The sequence below is a fragment of the Macrotis lagotis genome, chromosome 2, assembly GCF_037893015.1.
Source record: "Macrotis lagotis isolate mMagLag1 chromosome 2, bilby.v1.9.chrom.fasta, whole genome shotgun sequence".
NCBI classification, from domain to species: Eukaryota; Metazoa; Chordata; class Mammalia; order Peramelemorphia; family Peramelidae; genus Macrotis; species Macrotis lagotis.
In genome coordinates, this window is record NC_133659.1 from 150,152,405 (window position 1) to 150,171,861 (window position 19,457).

The 19,457-nt window shown below is 36.9% G+C and overlaps 1 protein-coding gene across 1 annotated transcript in view; it reads right to left on the minus strand.

Moving 5' to 3' along the window:
- The window catches only part of KCNK1 (potassium two pore domain channel subfamily K member 1), a 54,269-nt gene extending 37,039 nt beyond the window's left edge, over window positions 1-17,230 (minus strand). The window contains exon 1 of the mRNA XM_074222996.1: window positions 16,861-17,230. Within this exon, the coding sequence (XP_074079097.1) occupies window positions 16,861-17,215 (355 nt within the window). The 5' untranslated portion in view covers window positions 17,216-17,230. The remainder of the gene's footprint in view (window positions 1-16,860) is intronic.
- Window positions 17,231-19,457: the final 2,227 nt, after the last annotated feature.

A 19,457-nucleotide genomic window follows, 5' to 3' on the forward strand; every position in this document is an offset into this window, starting at 1 on the left:
CTACCAGTGTTTTACATGTATTCATTAACCAGCTTCTCCATCTCTGTGGAACTGAGCCAGATGGCAAAAGCCTGGAGCACAGTCACTGTTAAAATAGAACATTTTTAACTTTAAAGAAATCAGACATTTCTTCGATGAACTGATTAATCTGGACAAAATGACAGCCTCTTCCCTATTTATAAATACACTTCAATGGTGCAGGCCAGATACTCTGCCACACAGAAAAACACAATCAGGCCTAATTTTTAGGGGTTCCCCTGAACTCAAACTTCAGTTTTTCCACTGTTAATTCCTATAAGGAAATTTGAAAGCCAGGAAATCCCATCTATCAACAACAGGAGGGTTATTAACAGTGACCAAGTATACAAGGCTTTCTCATAATTCAAATTTTTCCCAAAGAAGAAACTTGGGCTGTTGATAACTTAAACCTAAATAATTTGTGTTTAAAACAATAATGTAAAAATCACATGTGTCGTGTTTCCGGTCCATTAATTCACATTATCTCTCCCACAAAAAAGTGAACCTGATAGAGTCCCTATATTGTACTATGCTAGGCCCTCAGCCTCATTGTTCTCAAGTTTCCTCATCTGTAAAAAGATGATACTAACACCTCTAGCAAAAAAACAGAAAAATCAATCCTGAGTTTTGCCACAGATACCTGCTAGTCAACATTATTCACCAAATCATCTTGTATGGTGGCCTGCATACTTGGTTGAGAGAACTTAAAGGGAAAAGAAAGAACAAGGTACAACAAAACATTGGCAAAATTTGAGCAGAAAACTCCACAAAAATACAAATTTGATGATATCACTCCTCTGTTCAGAAAAAAAAAATTTAGTTCTCTCTTATCTCTGAAATTTATGCAAATTACTATGTTTCACACCTAAAAGCCTTCTTTGATCTGACTTCTTCCATCTATATGACTTCTTCCTCCAGCACCTGTCAGACTTTCTTCCCCCCGCCCCGCAAAACACACACACATTGTTCTTTTTCACTCAACTCTGAAGTCCAGTCTGCATTTCAGGCAGATTTATAGTTCCTCTTATTCTGTACTATATGACATTTTCAATTTTATTTACACAAACTGATGTTTTTTCCCATTAAGTTGTAATCTCCTTGAGTTTAGGTCTGGCCCATTTGTTGTTGTTGAGTCATTTTTCGGTTTTCTGCAAATCTTTGTGACCCCTCTATGAGTTTCCTTGGCAAAGATACTGGAGTGGCCTGCCATTTCCTTCTCCAGTTCATTTTATATATGAGGAAACTGAGACACCAGGATGAGGTGATTTATCCAAGATCACCCAGTTAGTATCTGAGTTCAGCCTTGAACTCAGGAAGATGAATCTTCTTGATTTACCGCCATATTTCTAGGCAACCATGTTCTCAACTTCAGTGTCATAATTAATGCTTCAACTCCCACTTACTCCAATGTACGTATTTAGTTGCCCAAACTAGTCATTTCTACCACCTTAACATCTCTCAAATATAATTCCCTTCTTTCCACTCACACAATCAAATGCCCACCTCTCACCTGGATTGTTACCAAAGCCTCTCAAATAGTCTATGCTCAAGTCTCTCCCTATTCTCTAATACATCCTTCACACAGCTAACAAAGTGATTTTTTTTTGTTGCTGTTGTCATTTAGTCGTTTCAGTCATGTCTGATTCTTCATGACCCTATTTGAAGTTTGACAAAGATACTTGAGTGGCTTGCCATTTCATTTCCAGCTCATTTTTCAGATGAGAAACTGAGACAAAAAGGGTGTGCCCAGGGTCATACAGCTCATATTTGTCTGAGGCTAAATTTGAATTTAGGAAGATGAATCTAAGTCACCAAGCTGCCCAAAATAACCACTAACATGGGAAGAACTCTCCTCCTCTGGGGCTTCAACCAAATGGCTGGTTCCTCCATAAGTCTTTAATTTAAGATAGAGGTCCAGGCCAAGCAGTATGCATTCTTTCTAGGTTGTACTACTTATTCATTTCACAAGTCTTTCTCTGTAATGCCGCCCCCATTCTTCCCTCCACTATGGGAGTATCTCCTTCTTTTCAACTCTCTTGTATGTCTTATCTCCCCCACTAGAATCTAAGCTCTTCTAGACAAGACCTGTCTGCTTTTGTTTATATTCTCAGCACTTAGTATAGTGACTTGTACTTAGTAAGCACCTAATGTTTTTTGACTATTAGATATAAAGATAAAGAGATAGGAGATAGTAATAGAGATACAGAAGCAGAGATAGGGATAGAGAAGAGAGTTAAGAAATCAATTATCTCTCCATTTTACACATACTGAAACCAAGACCCAGAGAAGCTAAATGACTCATCCAAAAACCACAGAGGAACTAAATTTCAGAGCCATTATTTGAATCCAGGACCCTGATGACAAATTTAGTACTTTACACATAACATCATACTACCTCCTTCACTTTTTTGTAGTTGCTTTAGGATCACTGATTTTTGAGCTAGAAAGGAATTTAGAGACCATAGAATCCAAAGCCCTCATTTCTCAATGAAGAAGCTGAGTTGCATGTAGGTTTGAAAAGTGATTATGTGTTAAGATGATTGCTATGAAAATTCTGTTTTTTCTGTAGATCTGTTTGAATCCTTGTGCTTATAGGGTAAGTAAAAGTGAGCTGCCTGTGCCAATATTACATGTTGAAATGAAGGAGGTGGGGAAACTCAAGAAAGGTGGGAATAAGAAACACTGAAGTGAAAACAAAGTAAAGTATAACTGGGTTACCTCAGTGACCAACAGATTAAAAACCAGAGCAAAAACAGACTGTGAGCAAAGAAACTGGACAGCCTACAAGGAGAAAAAAGTCATCAAAGTAACAGAACTTGAAAATAATGTCCCATGTCAACCTCTGCAGATAATATCAACCTTTTAAAGAAGTTCCAACAGTTCCTTTCTATCTGTTGAGTTCTATTTTGTTTTTAAATACTAGATATTGAGGCCAAGTGGGTCCTGGACAAAGGAATTACAACACATTGACCATTCCAAAATACAATAATTTCAACACTAAAAGGAGAAAATAATAGAAATAGTATCTTTCCATGAAGTGAGAGGTGCATCTGTTTAATTTTGTCTGTGGGTGAGTTGCTATTTTTCTGAAGCGGCTACTGTCAGAACATAGGGTGGTGGGTGTGGAATGATGTGGGCTTCATTTCTTGCCTAGCATTTTAACAAAACAATGGAAATGTTATCATCCTCCCCAAATGAAAATGACTCAGTTTGAAATGTAGGCAGCTGTAGAACAGTCTCTCAAAGTTCTTTAATTAACTTAATCCACTTAAACATGGTTCTTAAATAAATGAGTGCCTTGGCAACTAAACAGCAGAAATTTTGTTACAATTTTCAGCTGGTAGTTTAGTTAGAGGTATAATGAAATAGCACATATCAAGTAAGGGAACCCAGGTCAATTCATATCTCATACTACATGTGTGAACTTGGACAAGTCACTTAACTTCTCTGGGTTTCAGATTATTATTGTTGTTGCTATTATTATTATTAAACATTATTATACCAATTACTTGTCTTCTACCTCATTGTTCAACTTTAACTGCTTTCTCCAAAATTGCCAATGATCTTTTAATCCCCAGACTGAATGGTCTTTTCTCAATCTTCATCCCTCTTAAATACTGTCAGATTACATTTTTCTCTTTTACATTTTCTTTCTACCCATAAATCTACTAAGTCTCCTTTGCTAGAACCTCATCTTACATCTCCTTTGCTAGATATTCATTAATTGTGAATATGCCTTGTTCATGAAACAGTCAGGAGATTTTGAATGCCAAAAAAAAGCTGGTGACATCATCAGACTTCTGCTTTAGGAAAATCACTTTAGTGGCTGAATGAAAAGATGAAAACTGTATTATAATATTATCAAATAAACAGTATCAAAAAATAAGAGGTCAAGGAGAATGAGGATTGAGAAAAGGTTGAATTTGGCAGCTAAGAGATCATTAGTAATTCTGGAGGGAACAATTTTGTAGAAAGGATAAGTTAAGAAGTCAGAAGTCAGGGGTTAGGAAAAGAGTGGAGAGAAAGTGGAGTCATCTATTGTGGAAGACCTTTTCAAGGAGATTAGTTACAAAGAATAGAAAAGATAAAGAAAATTTTGAGGTTGGAAGGGTCAGTGAGGATTTTTTTTTCAAGATAGGGAAGACATGAGCATGTTTGTAGGCAATAGGAAATAAGCCAGTAAAAAGGGAGAGATTGAAAATAAGTAAGAGAAAAGAAATGACAGTCTGTTGGAGGAGAGAGGATGTTACGGGATTACCTGAATGAGTAGAAGAGTTAATCTTGGTAAAGAGTAAGGCCACTTCATTGTGCAAAAAAAGGGTGAAGGAGAAGAAAGTGGCAGAAGAAACCTAAGTGATAAGAGATGAAGGAGAGGAGAAAAGAGATGGCAATTAACCTCAATTTTTTTTTTTGTAAAATGAGACAATCATCTTAAAAGACTGATGAGTGAGAACTATGGAAGGTAGGCTGATGAAGGATTAAGCTCCAGGCAAAAAGGGTATAGTACTGGTAAACTAGCTGAGGTAGTCAATAGATCCTGAATATATTGGGTCTGTAGTTCTGGAATCAGGCAAATTTGAGTTCAAAACCTGAGTTAGTAGCCTTTGCCCCTGGACAAATCAAATAATCTTTGTGTCTCAGTTTCCTTATATGTAAAGTGAGAATAATAATAATAAGCACCTATCTAGTTCCCAGGTTTATTGAAAAGATCAAATGAAACTTAATAAATGTTTGATCCTTTCTTTCTCCACAGTGACTATCATTATTATATTTCACCTTGACAGAATTAATATAATGAGAGGAAAGCTATCTTAGAAACCATTAGTAATATATTCATGTATAGATTATTTTTTACTTCAAACATTAGTTCAATAGTTTAATAAATTTGGGATAACTCAAATTTCTCCCCCCCTTGAAAGTCATGCCAATATTTAAAAATTTAGGAAACACGGCATAATGCTCAAATGTTCAGGCCTCCAGGGCAGATAATCTGTGTTAGTCTTACTTTGCTCTCTACATAAGGAAATCTATATCTGCTCCTTGGGAAACAATCAGTATTATGATGGCATCTTTATCATATCTTTAGGTATTGCTAGTTTTAATTTTAACATATTCAGTTGATCTTTTATCCAAATAGATTTCATTTGATGAAAAATTGTAGAATTAAATTCAAACTAAGTCAGGATGTTTCTATTAAGTACTGTTATTAAACATGGGGGAGGGGAGGATACAACTGTCAGCAAAAAAGAAAGACAGTCCCTGCTTTCAGGGTACTAATATTTCAATGGGGAGGTGGTGAAATGTGGTCAAGTATGGAAAACATAGGAGGCTGGTCTGGGCCCTTCCCTAAAATGGAGATTCTCCAAAGAGCTCACAAAAGGAAGAAGCCATCAACTAGCATTTGTTAAATGCCTACATTGTATCAGGTGCTATGCTAAGTTCTGGGGGATACAAAGAAAGGTAAAAAAAACAGTCCCTGTTCTCAAACAGTCCATAGTCTAACAGAGGAACCAAAATAATTATGTACAAACAGGATATATGCAGAAAAAATTGGAAGCAACCTCAGAGGGCTACATGAAGTTAAAGGAAGACTGAGGAAGGCTTCCTGTGGAATGTGCGACTTTCACTGAGACTTCATGGAAGCCAGGACTCCAAGATGTGGAAGGAAAAACTCAAGACATGGGAGACAGTGAAAATGCTCAGAGATGGAAGAGAAACTATCCATTTCAAGGAACAGAAAAAAGAATAAACTATAAGATTAGAAAGGTGGGAGGTGACCAGATTATGAAGGACTTTAAAAGTCAAGCAAGATTTTATATTTGATCCTAGAGGTAATAGGTAGCTATTGAAATTCACTGAATAGGGGGAGGGGGTGGGTGATAAAGTCAGATCTGAATTACAGAAGATCAATTTGACAGCTAAATAAAGGATAGACTGCAGGGTAGAGAGAGATTGGGGCAAAGAGACCAAGTGGTACTCTTTTATGATGAAACAGGTTTGAAACGATGTGGCCTGCACCAAGGAAGTGCAGTGCCAGAGAAGAGAAAAGGACATATATGAAAATGGTGTACAAGATAGAAATGATGGGACTTGACCACTAATCAAAGATGACACCTAATTGTGAACCCCTTTTGATTGAAGATGGTGGTGTCCTGGGCAGTAATAGGAGAGTTTGGATTATTTATTATCTTTCTTTGCAACCTCATCAATTAGCACCATGCCTGGTGCTAAATATATACTTACTGACTGACATAAGGGAAAAGAAACATAATTATGTCCCCAAGTTACTCTATACAGTCCAGATCACTTAGTGGTTGTGGTAGCATACCTACATATTTTGGAGATGACTGCACAATTATCTGACATCCAACAAGCTACATGGAACCCAGGAAATTGTGGCAATAACCATGCTGCCAAAGATAGAGTATTAATTGTTTCAATTCCTCATAAGTATTGTTGAAACAGTATATTATGTAAACTTGGCCATTACTGATCACTCTCCACCATACTACCTTGGTATCGTTGGCACAGGAGGATTTCTTCAATAACACAATGACAAAGTGGAAAGATTCCTGGATTTGGAGTCAGAAGATAATGGCTTCAAATCCCAACTTTGTCATTTAGTTTTACATTGTCAGATTTTGGGTGAGCTGCTTCACTTCTTTTGGTCTTAGTTGCTTCTATATGATCCTAAAATCCTCTCCCCACCATCTCCAATATACTAAATTATACTAAATACTAAATTAGAGTATACTCAATTAGATCCCTCTAGTTGCTAGCCAGTCTCAAGTGAACCTACTTAAGACTAAAGGAACTCAGTCACCAGGTTGATTAAATAGCCCTTGAGTGACAAATGAGATCTTTGTCACATTCAGATCATTAGCTGCAAATGAGTAGATGACTGAAACCTATTTGAGGGTTCTAATGTTTCCATAGTGGTTTTAGTCCAGTGAGATTTATCTCTTTGACAGAGCATCTCAAAGGTGAACAAGTCTTAGAGTAAATATGGTCGAGTTCATTTAGTGTGGAAATACCTCTTGCATCACACAACTCCTGTTTCTATTATGTAACATTTTGGATTAACTATATTTAGTAAAATGAAAAACAAAAATAATTTTACTTAGGAACAAAGATTTTAGAACTAAAAGAAGCTGTTATACCTCATTTTAGAGCTGAGGGAATAGAGGTCCAGAAAGGATAAGTGATTGCCCATGGTTACACTTTTAATAAATAGACGGGGTAGAATAAACTCAAGGTTTTCTGATTCCAAGTGAAATTCTCTTTTGCAGTTTAAAAAAAAAACCTCTTTATATTCTTTACAATTCTTTTGCTTTTTCTCCTCTGATTTCACCTACCCTCCCCTAAGGATCATATAATTCTGCAGCACCTAGATCTTCCTCATTTGTCATAAAAGTTTCACATGAAGACAAACAGGTCAATTTGTTTAGTCTACATGGTGAGTAACAAATGAGAACTTTGTCATATTCAGATCATTAGTTTCAGCTGAGTAGATGACACTGAAACCTGTTAAAGAGGTCTAGTCTCCATAGTGGTTTTTAATCCAGTGAGTTTTTTTTTTCAACAGACTATCCCAAGGTGGACAATTACAAACTATCTCATTCCTATTTCTTGCATAAATTTTGCATAAATTTATATTGAAGATTACCAATAGAAGTAAGTCATTCCTAACTTTGTATTGGAAGTAGTTTTTGAAGTAGGTGGAAACTGCCCAAAATAAAATTGGAGAAAAGACAAATATTATCACTTCTAAATCATATATTTATAAAAAATACTTTAAGCAAGAGCAAAAGAAGTAGAAAGAGTAAAAAGGTATTCCCCCTATAATGAAAATGATCCTCTTTTTAAACTAAAGCCTTTACTTTCTTCAAAGAAGTTAATGTCAGAATAGTCAGCATAAAATAAAATTTGAATATTTTTCTGTGAGCAAGCAGATATTAACAAATTGGAAAATAAAACACAATTAATTAATCTCTTCATTAGGCAATCAACTCACTTTCTAACAAATTAAGAAATGAAATCATTAACACAGATAATTTTTAAAAACCTATCAACCACTGATGGAACAGTCCTCCAAAGAGGAATGTAGCACAATATCCGGTACATGTTTTTTATAAATTAATTCATTCATTCCCTCCATCCATTCATTCAGGAAAGGAAAGGAAAGGAAAGTTTTCGTCTTTCATTAGGTATTTTCCCCTCTCTTTGTCTTTCACTTTTGTCTCCACTTTTAGAAGTAAGCCAGGGAAGTTAGTAAGCAGAAATGAGGAGAGAGAGCATTCTATGACTTGGGGGGACAATCAGAGAAAACAGGGTCCCATTTATTCAAGGCACTGTGTTTACAAGGCAAATAGTAATATTGCTGTTGTTTAGTTATTTCAGTTTTGATCAACTCTTGATGACCTAATTTGGAGCTTTATTGGCAAAGATACTGAAGTAGCTTGCCATTTCCTTTTCCAGCTCATTTTTTGAGGAAACTGAGGCAAACAGGGTTAAGTGACTTGCCCAGGGTCACACAGATAGTAAGTGTCTGAGGCTAGATTTGAACTCAGGAAGATAATCTTTCTGACTCCAAGCCTAGTGATCAATCTACTGTACCACCTAGCTGCCTTGGCACATAGTAAAGTGCTTAATAAATGCTTCTTTATTTACTTATTAATATAGGTCCTGCAATTTGTGAGTTTACAATCAAACAGGGTAAACACCTCTGAGGAAAAAAAAAGATATTCATAGTGGGGGGGGAATATGATTTCCAAGTCAGAAGGCCTGAGTTAAAATTGTACCTCCATTCTTAATACCTAAATGACCTTGTTATTTAATTGTCCAGGACCCCAGTTCCCTCATAAAATAAAGAGGCTGGACCAGATGGACTAGAGACAATTCCACATGTAAGATTCCATGACAAGGGCTTTTCACTGAATGCACATGGACTTAAAACAAAAAAAAATGAGTTGCAATATATTTTTCTTGATTATTTTATATATTTTATTTTATGCATTTAAAAGCATTCTGCAAAGGCATCTATAGGTTTCTCCAGAATGCCAGTGAGGTACAAGATATATACACACATACATATATATATATATATATATATATATATATATATATATATACATACATATAGTTAAGAACCCCTGGCATATGATATATGTTAATCAATAAGGACAAGGAAAGATAAATCTGTAAGTTGGGGACAGGAATATAGGAGAGGCATTAGGAAATTAGAGAAAGAATACCTAAAGGGCAACCCCATCAACTTTTTAATTCAGTGAGTAGTCTATGTCTCATGCAGCCCTGCAAAGGGTCACCCTATTAACTTTGTAATAGATAGATTATATCTCATGAAAGTAATTTTCAAGCAGATAAAGAATTGATTGAATAAAGATTTTGCATGGACTTACATATGAAAAAAGAGTACTAAGAAAACCTTTTTTCCTGATAAAATACAGAGATTTAGCAACTTTTTGGATCAAGTGATGTTTCCTGAATTCATAATGTCAGTACATTTCTCACTAAAAACGGGAAAATCACATAAGGTAATTGTTATTCATGTCATCTGAAAACAGCCTTACTTACATCATATTTCTAAAGTATTTTTCCTGATCATTGCTACAGATCATTTCAGACTGTAAAGTAGATTGTATTTTCTCATAAGATCAATGTCAACTTTGGGGTTTGCATTCATGATAAGCTCATAACCTAAGTGAATGTCATTTTGTCCTAGATCATATTCTTTTTTTCTCTATACTCTATTAGATAGATGGATGGCTGGATGGCTGGCTGGACAGATAAACAGACAGACAGACTGACAGACAGATGGATGATAGATACATAGATAAATAGGAACTCTATACCCTATGGGTTCATTTATTAGGTAGTAGAGGGCTAAACTTAAAGTCAAAAAGAACTAAATTCAAATCCAATCTCGGACGATGATTAACTATGTTACCCTGCATAAGTCATTTAACTTATTTTTATTTCAGTTTACTCACTTGTAAAACAATTTCCCAGTATTGCTTTGAGGTGAATTGGAATAATATTTGTGAAATGTCATGCAAATTTTAAAGTGTTATATAAATGCTAACTATAATTTTTTAAAAAATAAGGATAAAACAATTATGAGAGTTTAAATTTTTAATGGTAAAAGTTTATACCAAGATTTTAAAGTAAGAGTAAAGGTATATTAATATTATGACTATCTGAAACCTGAAAAGGTATTTGGGGTAGTAGTTATTTTCTAGACAATAGAAGATTTGTTTTTTTAAGCAACAGTTATAATATATTTAAACATTTGAAAACATGAAATGCCTTTTCTATAATGCATTGAGGATTTTCCTGGACCTGAATATCCTAAATATAATGATTCAAAGTCATTATTAGGAAGTCAATTAGTATATTATACACTAATATTATGGGGCCCTTAGTTTTTGGTGAGCTATATAGAATCATAGATCACTGACTATTAAAAGCAGGAAGTACCATGAGAGATGATCTAGTCCTTTATTCTGCAAATAAGGAAACTAAAACTCAGAGAAGTGACTTACCCAAGATTATAAAGTTAACATGGCCATCAGGAGCAGCCCCATCTCTTCCTCATCAAGTTATTTGCTATTTTTAAACTAGATAAACTAGGAAACCAGATAACAAAACTAGTTATAATTATATCTTACAGGAATATGAATGAGGATCTGTAGTTTTCTATGAATAAAAGGCCTCTGTGGCAGTGTTGAAGGCTTTTTCTTATTTGTGTATACATATTATTTATATTTTATATTTAAATACTTTATATATGTATCTGTATGTGTGTATATGGTATTAAAAAATAATCTAACCTGGACACTAACCTTATAGAATTGACCACACCTTTGAGATCACCTTCAATTTACATTGTACATTTATTTCATATTATTCATACATATAGATGTACATATATATGTATATATGTAGTTACTTGTATGACATCTCTCTAATTAAAGGATGAACACCTTGAGGATAGAGACTACTTTGTTTTTTTCCTTTTTTTAATATTCCTACATAGGATATGGCACCTCTTAAATACTTAATAAATACTTGTTGGTGAATAATTTAAAGTTGGAGGTAGACATACTGAATGTCAGGCCAAATAAAGATTATTAGGAAACTAGTGGAGATGAATCATTTTGCATAATATTTTGTTGACAGATATCAGTGCCTCTCATTAGAAGACAGAAAAATATTTAGCAGGTCATTGACTTGGAATTTGATAAAGGGCTTCAGAATATCTCACAGAATTGTTAAAAACAAGTATACAAAATATTTTGATAACATCCATTACTGCTTTCTGGTGGAAAATCAGAATGGCTAATAGGGTTAAAATGAAATTATTGTAGTGCATTATCTACTAGGTACTTAATGTCTGTTGACTTAAATTGGCTGGAATTGAGTAGACTCAGATTTAGAGCTATAAGGCACTTTAGTGACAATTGAGTCTCCTTATACAGAGGAAAAAGTCAAATTTGAATGCAGTTCCTCTCCTCCTATATTGGAGTTCTCTTTCTACTATACTATATAATTGAACATAAATTAATAGGAAATTAATAGAACAACAGCAAAAGGGATTGCCCATATTTGGACTTTGAATACACATTTAATTATAATGATTCACTCATTCCCAGAAAGTTGGCTCTGCTTTGGAAAGATAATGAAAACATCAAATCTACTATAAAATTATGTCAGTCTCAATTTGGGGGTTAAGAAAAAGACTGCTTAAAGAGTTATATTGCAATTAAAATATAAATTGGAGAGGGAGGGTGCAGGAGGGTGCATATCTTCTCATATGTTACCTCAGCATGACCTCCTTAATTTTTTTATTGTTTTTTTGAATTTTACAATTCCCCCCCATCTCTCTTCCCTCCCCCCCCCCACAGAAGGCAATGTCTTTATATTGTTTCCATGCTATACATTGATCAAAATTGAATGTGTTGAAAGAGAAATCATATACTTAAGGAAAAAATAAAACATGAGATAGCAAAATTACATAAGATACCCTTTTCATCTCCTTAATTTTTGAGAAATCTCTGGATAAATGTATGTGGAAAATACTATAATTTGTAAAATGGCATCATTTAAAGCATCTCTTTCAAGAGGGCCAAGTAGTTTTACCCTATTCTCCTTTAGATAGTTCCTTAGTTGTGAGGCCAAATCTTATTCCAGTTCTTCTGATTCCAAATCCATGGTTCTTTTCCTTTTAGAACAGCTGCTTATAAAAACAAGAATTATATCCCTGACCTTTCAGTGAAGAGTTTGTTCCAAGTTAAACCACACAGTCTTTCAAGTTCCTTTCTTAAATGCAGCCTTGTTCTTTTAAGGATAGAAGTACTTTATGACAATTGGGTTAGGCTTTGGTCTTGAAACTGATAAATACCAACAATACTATCTTTTAAATTACTATATAGTTACTATTTGAGAAGATTCAGGAATTAACTGTAACAAAGGGCCAACCTAAATCATCCAAGATAGATCCCTACTAATGTGATTTTGAAAATCTTGAGAGTTGATTCTTCTTAGGAAAGGGTAATGAAAGTCATATATCACCCTGAAAGGAAATTCTAAACAAATATTCCAATCCATTTTGAATTATTTTTCTCCTTCAGGAATGCAATGTCAACCTACACAGTATTTCCTCCTAAGAATGAAATGATTCCTTTGTCACAAAACCCTTGCTTAGAAAGCATATCAAGTATTCAAAGATGTTAGTATAATGGAAATAGAATACAGTATTACTGTAGGTATCTTGGTATAGAGTAAAATGAATTAGTCTAGGATTCCAAAGTTTACCATACTCTTGCACTTTTGTTCAGTAGCTATATATCCTAGGATAAATCACTTAACCTTCAGTATTTTATCTATACTCATTATTTTTATTTAAATTCATCTTCAATATTTTTTATCTACTCCTAGCTCAAACATTAAATTTTCCATGAAGGCTTCCCTGATTTCTCAGTTGTTTAAAATTTCTCCCAATCCCAGATTTCATTTTCAGCTTTTTTTTAGGGTTTTGCAAGGAAAATGGGGTTAAATGGCTTGCCCAAGGCCACACAGTTAGGCAATTATTAAGTGTCTGAGGCCGGATTTGAACCCAGGTACTCCTGACTCAAGGACCAGTGCTCTATCCACTGTACCACCTAGCAGCCCCTATTTCCAGCTATTTAAAAAACTACTCTAACTCATTCATCTTTTATTTCTTTATTTCTTTGTAGCTCAGTTTATGTATGAACAAATAAATGAATAAAAAAGTATTTATTAGAATTGGCAATAGAAATACAATTAAAAAACTTAATCCAATATGAGCTATTTAAAAAAAACAACAAAATTGGAGAAAAAATAGTAATTTTTACTCAGTATTTCCAAGTTCAGGAGAGTATCTTCAAGTATTGAAAATTTTGTCAAATTCATGGAAGTAGTATATCAGTCACATATATAGTGACTCCTTTCAAGAGGTTACATTCCAAGGGGAGGGGATAACACATAAAACTTTAGGACAGCAAGTATGTGATTGATTACATGTGTGTGAGTGTGAGTGTCCCTGCTTGAACCATAAGTAAACTTTATTGAAAACAAACTCTTCTCTATCCCCTCTTCAGTACCAATGCTCTGCTCCCAACTGGTATTTAACAAAGTTTGATGATCCTTTGATGATCCTCTATTGATAAATATTTAGCTACATTCACAGAAGAATTAATTGACCAAAGACTTGGTGAGAATAAAATGTTACTGTTTTTATACTGGTAATGGCAATATTAAATTTAAACTTCAACAAAAGTTATACATACTATCTAAAGCAGGTGTTCTTAATCTTGGATCCACAGATCCTCCCATCATAGGTTATAGCCCAACTATCCCTAAATCCCCTAAATCATGTTATTGATCTATCATGTACTAATTTACCTAAATCATTCTTGAAACTCCATGAAAAATATTCTCCCAAATTAAAATCTAAGGGCAATTTCAAGGGCAGGATGACTGATTTTAATTACAGTATAAGGTAGTTTAAGTGAGATGCAATTCTAGGAGACAGTAATGGTACTTTTTAAGCATATTTCAATGTTCTATTATTCATCATATACTTTGACCCTATCTCCCTGGATTTGGACAAAAAGATACTCTACAGCAGGAATTCTTAATTTATGGATTCTTAATCCATAACTATACATATATGTGCATATATATATAATTTAAAGTTGAAGTATATATATATATACATGTAAAACTGTTCAATATAATTTACTTCCTCTATAATCCTGTAATTACTTTATATCTTAATTTGTAGATGTATGAACAAATAAATGAAAAGAAAACATATTTATTAGAACTGGCAACAGAAATAGAAATAGAAATGCAATTTTTAAAAAATGATACAGTTATTCATTATTCTGAGGATGGGCCTCTAGATTTTACCAAATTACCAGAGCATTACATTATACTTACACACACACACACAGAGACAAGTTCTAATCCAGGATACTATCTCCTCTGGCTAAGAGGGAATCAGCATTATTTAATCATGCAGTCTTTTTCATTACCCAAGAAACTTCTGTCAGCCTGATTCCCTGGGCTAGGTTCTATGACCCTTCATCCATTTTTTTCATGAGGAAGTTTTTTCACTTTCAAGTTTGCACATCAGCACAGTGATCTTCCAATGATCACAAATATCAGAACTAACAACTATGAATGAAGTATAGCCTTTTTTTAAATAAATGGTACACTTTCAATTTGACATTAAAATCCCCAACTCTCTAAATGACTGTGAAACAAGTTTTTAGAAAAGTTTACCCCTTAGTTCAATCTTGCATTGGAGATGTTCCAAGCCAAGAAACTGTTCCTTTTAGTTAATTTATCCTTAAATGCTCCCTATAACTATTTCAGCAATGAACTCTCTTATTTTTGAAGTGGAAAACTTAATCCAATATGAGCTCTTTAAAAAAATGGAAAAAAAATAGCAATTTGTACTCAGTATTTGCAAGTTCAGGAGAGTATCTCCAAATATAGAACATTTTGTCAAATTCATGAAAGATTATATCAGTCATATAAAAGCCCATGTTTACAAAAGAAAACTGTTTGCAAACAGAGTAAGCTCTTGCAAACTAAGGCAGGAAGAGAGATGTTTTACATATTAAGAACCTGAAAATTCTTTTTTGTTTTGCCAGGTTTGAAATGCTAATGGTACTATGAAAGAGCTGGAAGTAATAATTACCAGCATTGTTTCTTTATAATTGAGTAGTACAAAAACATTCTACTCATTTGTAAGGCTCCACAAGGCCTACAAAAACAAATATTTTTGCACAGGGAAGTTTTATTGATAACTCAAAATGAATGTATCCAAATGGAAAAAGCTAATATTTCTCAAGGGGACAATGGAGTAGGATCAGATAAGAATTGTAGATCACACTGCTACTTTGAAGGGGGTGGAAGAAGAAAGTAGTCTTGGGAAAAGGAATTATTGACTTTCTTAGATATCAAGTCTGTCTTGCTTTAGATTTGATTTAACAATTGTTTTTTCAAGATTATCATGAGAAAAAATTCTGTCTCTCCTTTCTTCAGGATGACACTATCTATATACGAGTCTAGTATATGACTTGTTCTTGTATCACTTATTCATTAGCACATTAAAAAATAATTATCCAAGGCTCATAGATACACTTTAGGAAAAAATACTCATATTATTCCAAAATGTCCAGATTTGAAATGAACTAGGTGACTTCTGACATCCCCTTCTATGCTGAGACTTTGATTCACTGTAAGTTCAAAGCTTCTAAGGACAGATTTGGGGTGAGGCCCACGAGTGTTATGGGAGAGATCCATATTAATTAAGTTGCCTAAAAGATTCAACTAGACTGGAAATCAGTTGAACCAAGTTGTGAAGTGGACTAGAGCATTAATTTAAGCTTTGCGACTTTGGCCAAGTCACAATCTCTCTATTACTCAGTTACCTCATCCACAGAGGGAAGAGACCGGATGACACGTCCTCTACAATTCCCTGCAGTTCTGGCATTCTGATTCTTTACTTGGCTAAAAACTGATGCTATTTTCCTAGTAAATTCTGACCCTGAGAAAGTGTGACATGTCATCCATTCCACAACAGTACAGTTCAGCAGTTCTGGGGTCACGCCGGGTCCACATCTTTCCCTTAAGGAAGCCTCTCCACCGATGAGCCACTGGCCTAGTTGTGCAGTGCAGGGGATGGTTCCGAGTTTAAGGATAACCCAGAACATCCGATGCTCAAAACTGCTGAATCAGTTCTGTGCCCTCATTTCGACAGATCACGAGCAATTAAGACGCTCCCTTCCCGGCCTCTAACTTTGAAAAGAAAGCCCATCCTTCCTGTCCTCACAGAGGTCAGCTGTAAAGGTAATCCTCCAAAGACTCTCAGCCAAGAATGCATCAAAGAAAAAAGGCTGGGCTCTATGCCGCTCTCGCAGCATCCCTGAGGATCGTTACCTATGACATTCCGTTAAATATGACATTGGCTTTCTGGTTTGGGATAGAAAAGCGGGTGAGATCACTCCCACTTCGAACACTGCCCGGTCTCGGGCTGTGCTGGGAGCTGTGGTTTTCTCACCCAGCCCTAAAAGCATGCAGCAGGAAGGGGCCGCTCAGTCCAGTTTCCCCACGGTCCGGGCCGGGAGCAGCAGCACCCAACTCCTTGGCTCTCGGCCCGGGCTTTCCTGTCCTGTCTGGCCCCCCTCTGACGGCCCCGGGCTGGCGGCGGGGAGGGAGGGTGCGGGCTCGGGCCCCCCGGTGGGGGCCAGGCAGAAGGGAGCGGGGGAAGGGGCCAGGCCCCCCTACCTGTGGTGGAGAGCACGGTGCTGGCGAAGAAGAGCGCCGAGGTGAAGTCCCAGTTCCAGTTGCCCGAGGCGTTGCCCAGCACCGACACGCCGTAGTTGCTGGCCTCCAGCACCCGCGCCAGGAACTGCTCCAGCTGCGGCTCCGACAGGCACTTGTGCTCCTCCAGAAAGCGCTGCTTCAGCTTGCGCAGCTCCTGGCGCAGCAGGTCCTCGTAGGGCAGCTCCACCGACGAGAAGACCACGGCGCCGAAGACCAGGTAGAGCAGGTAGCCCAGCACCAGGAAGGCGAAGCACCAGGCGGAGCGGTGCCTCTCCACCAGCCGCACGCAGGAGCTGCCGGCCAGGGACTGCAGCATCTTCCCCGGAGCCCCGGGGAGGCCGGGCCGGGGCCTCGCTCCCTGCCGCACGGACGGGCTCCCACCCTCGGGCGGGCGCGCGGGCGCCGCAGTGGGAGGGGGCGAGGAGCCCCCCGAGGCGCCGCCCGCCCCCCGGCCCGCCTTCGGAGGCAGCGCCCGAAGTTTGAGAGGCCCCCTCGGCGGGCGCCCCCGACCCTCCCGGCCCCGGCTCCCTTTGTGCGCCTGGGCTCCCCTCCTGATTGGCTGGCTCGGGTTTCTTTTTTCCTCTCTCCCTCGCTCGCTCGCCTTCTTTTCCTGTTTCCTTTCTGTATAAAAAGCCCCAGATGATGTGGCGCTGACGTGGTTCCCCGGCTCAGGTAACCAGCGAGTCCGAGGAGTCTCCGGGTCTGGGACTGAACTTGTGTGAGGGAGAGACCAGCCCCGGCGGCCCTCCTGCCCGTTGGTCCCCACCCCACAGCCCTGGCACAAAGGTGTCTGGCTAAGCCTACCTTTTCCGATTCCCCACCCTGCCTGTGGCAGAAAGAAGTTATCTGATAAACGCAGGAGAGGAGGGGCTCTGCCACAGATAGTGTGAATTTATAAAAGTTAGGGAAAACGGAACTTCATGGACAAAACTACAGGACCTACTCGTGTCCAAATTCATTTTCTCTAAAATAGTGATTGGGGGCGGCTAGGTGCCGCAGCGGATAGAGCACCAGGAGTACCTGAGTTCAAATCCGACCCCAGACACTTACTAATTACCTAGCTGTGTGGCCTTGCGCAAGCCACTTAACCCCATTGCCTTGCAAAAACCTAAAAAAATTAAAAAGAAGAATTAATTTACTGGGGCAGCTAGGTGGCACCAGCCCTGGAGTCAGGAGTATCTGAGTTCAAATCCGGCCTCGGACACTTACTAATTACCTAGCTGTGTAACCTTGGGCAAGCTACTTAACCATTGCTTTGCAAAGACCTTAAAATAAAATAAAATATTGATTGGCACGCGCACACACAGCGCTTCTGCTGTGTGGGGGAGAGAGCTATAGTTTAGTATATTAGAGTTTAGAGGTCATGCAATCTCATCGGTTTTTACAGATAAAAAAAATTCAGTGTGAAAAGTAAAGTTTTTGAAAGTTTATCTTTCTGATTCCTAAGCCTTTTACATTAAATTGTGAACTTCTTGGAAGCGGGGACTTTTTTTTTCTTTTGGCATCCAGTTCCATATTGGCAGTTTGCTGAAAGTCTGACTTCAGAGAAGAGATATGAGAAGGCGTCTCCTAATTCCTTTGGAGAGGTGGGAGGCCCGCGGGTGTAGAACATTACATATAGTTTCAGATGTTTTCAATTTTTTTATTTATTACCCTGATTTGCTTCCCTTGCTCTTTTTCTTTTTTCTTTTTAAGTTTTTTGCAAGGCAATGAATGGAGTTAAGTGGCTTGCCCAAGGCCACACAGCTAGGTAATTATTAAGTGTCTGGGGTCCGATTTGAACTCAGGTACTCCTGACTCCAGGGCTACTGTGCCACCTAGCCACCCCACTCTTTTTCTTTAAAAATATATTTGTTATATGAATGACTCTTAGAAGGGAGGAAGGGGCATTTTGGTCATAAAAAAACAGAAGACATCAATTAAATTATATTTTAAAAATTAATGATTGTTGACTGAGTGACTAAAAAAAATTCGCCTTGAACAAAAATCAAAACTTAAGCTTTCAACTTGAAAGCAACTTGTAAGCATTCATTTATCTCAGCAATTTATAAAAATTGCTTATTTTATAGCATTTCAGGGAGCATGTGCATAAATTGCTGACTACATAGAAGTTATGAGATTTTTTCTGTTTATGCTGAGCCCTCTCATGAAATGGTACAATGTAATTTCCAATCATCTGTCAAGATTCTGGTGATTGCTACAAGAGTGGCTTATAAGGGAATCAAAAAACTTCAACAAAGATGAGAAAGGAAAAGAAAGAACAATGAAAGACCTTGACTGCATTGAAATTTCACAATGATTATTACATCCTTAACCAGGTTAAATTGCCTATTGTCTTCCTGTGTTTTACTTTTTCTTTTAGCTTAAGTAATTTTCCTTTTGAAAGAGACCAAGCTTTTGTTTTATTCAGCACCTAGAGCAATATCCATATTATTTCAGTAAAGGAGTATGAGGCAAGAGGACATTGTGTGACCTTAATTCATAGAGAAGTTAATTAGTTAGAGAAGCCAGTTTGTCTACACATAGACAAACAGTTGTGACACTATAGTTCTTTTTAC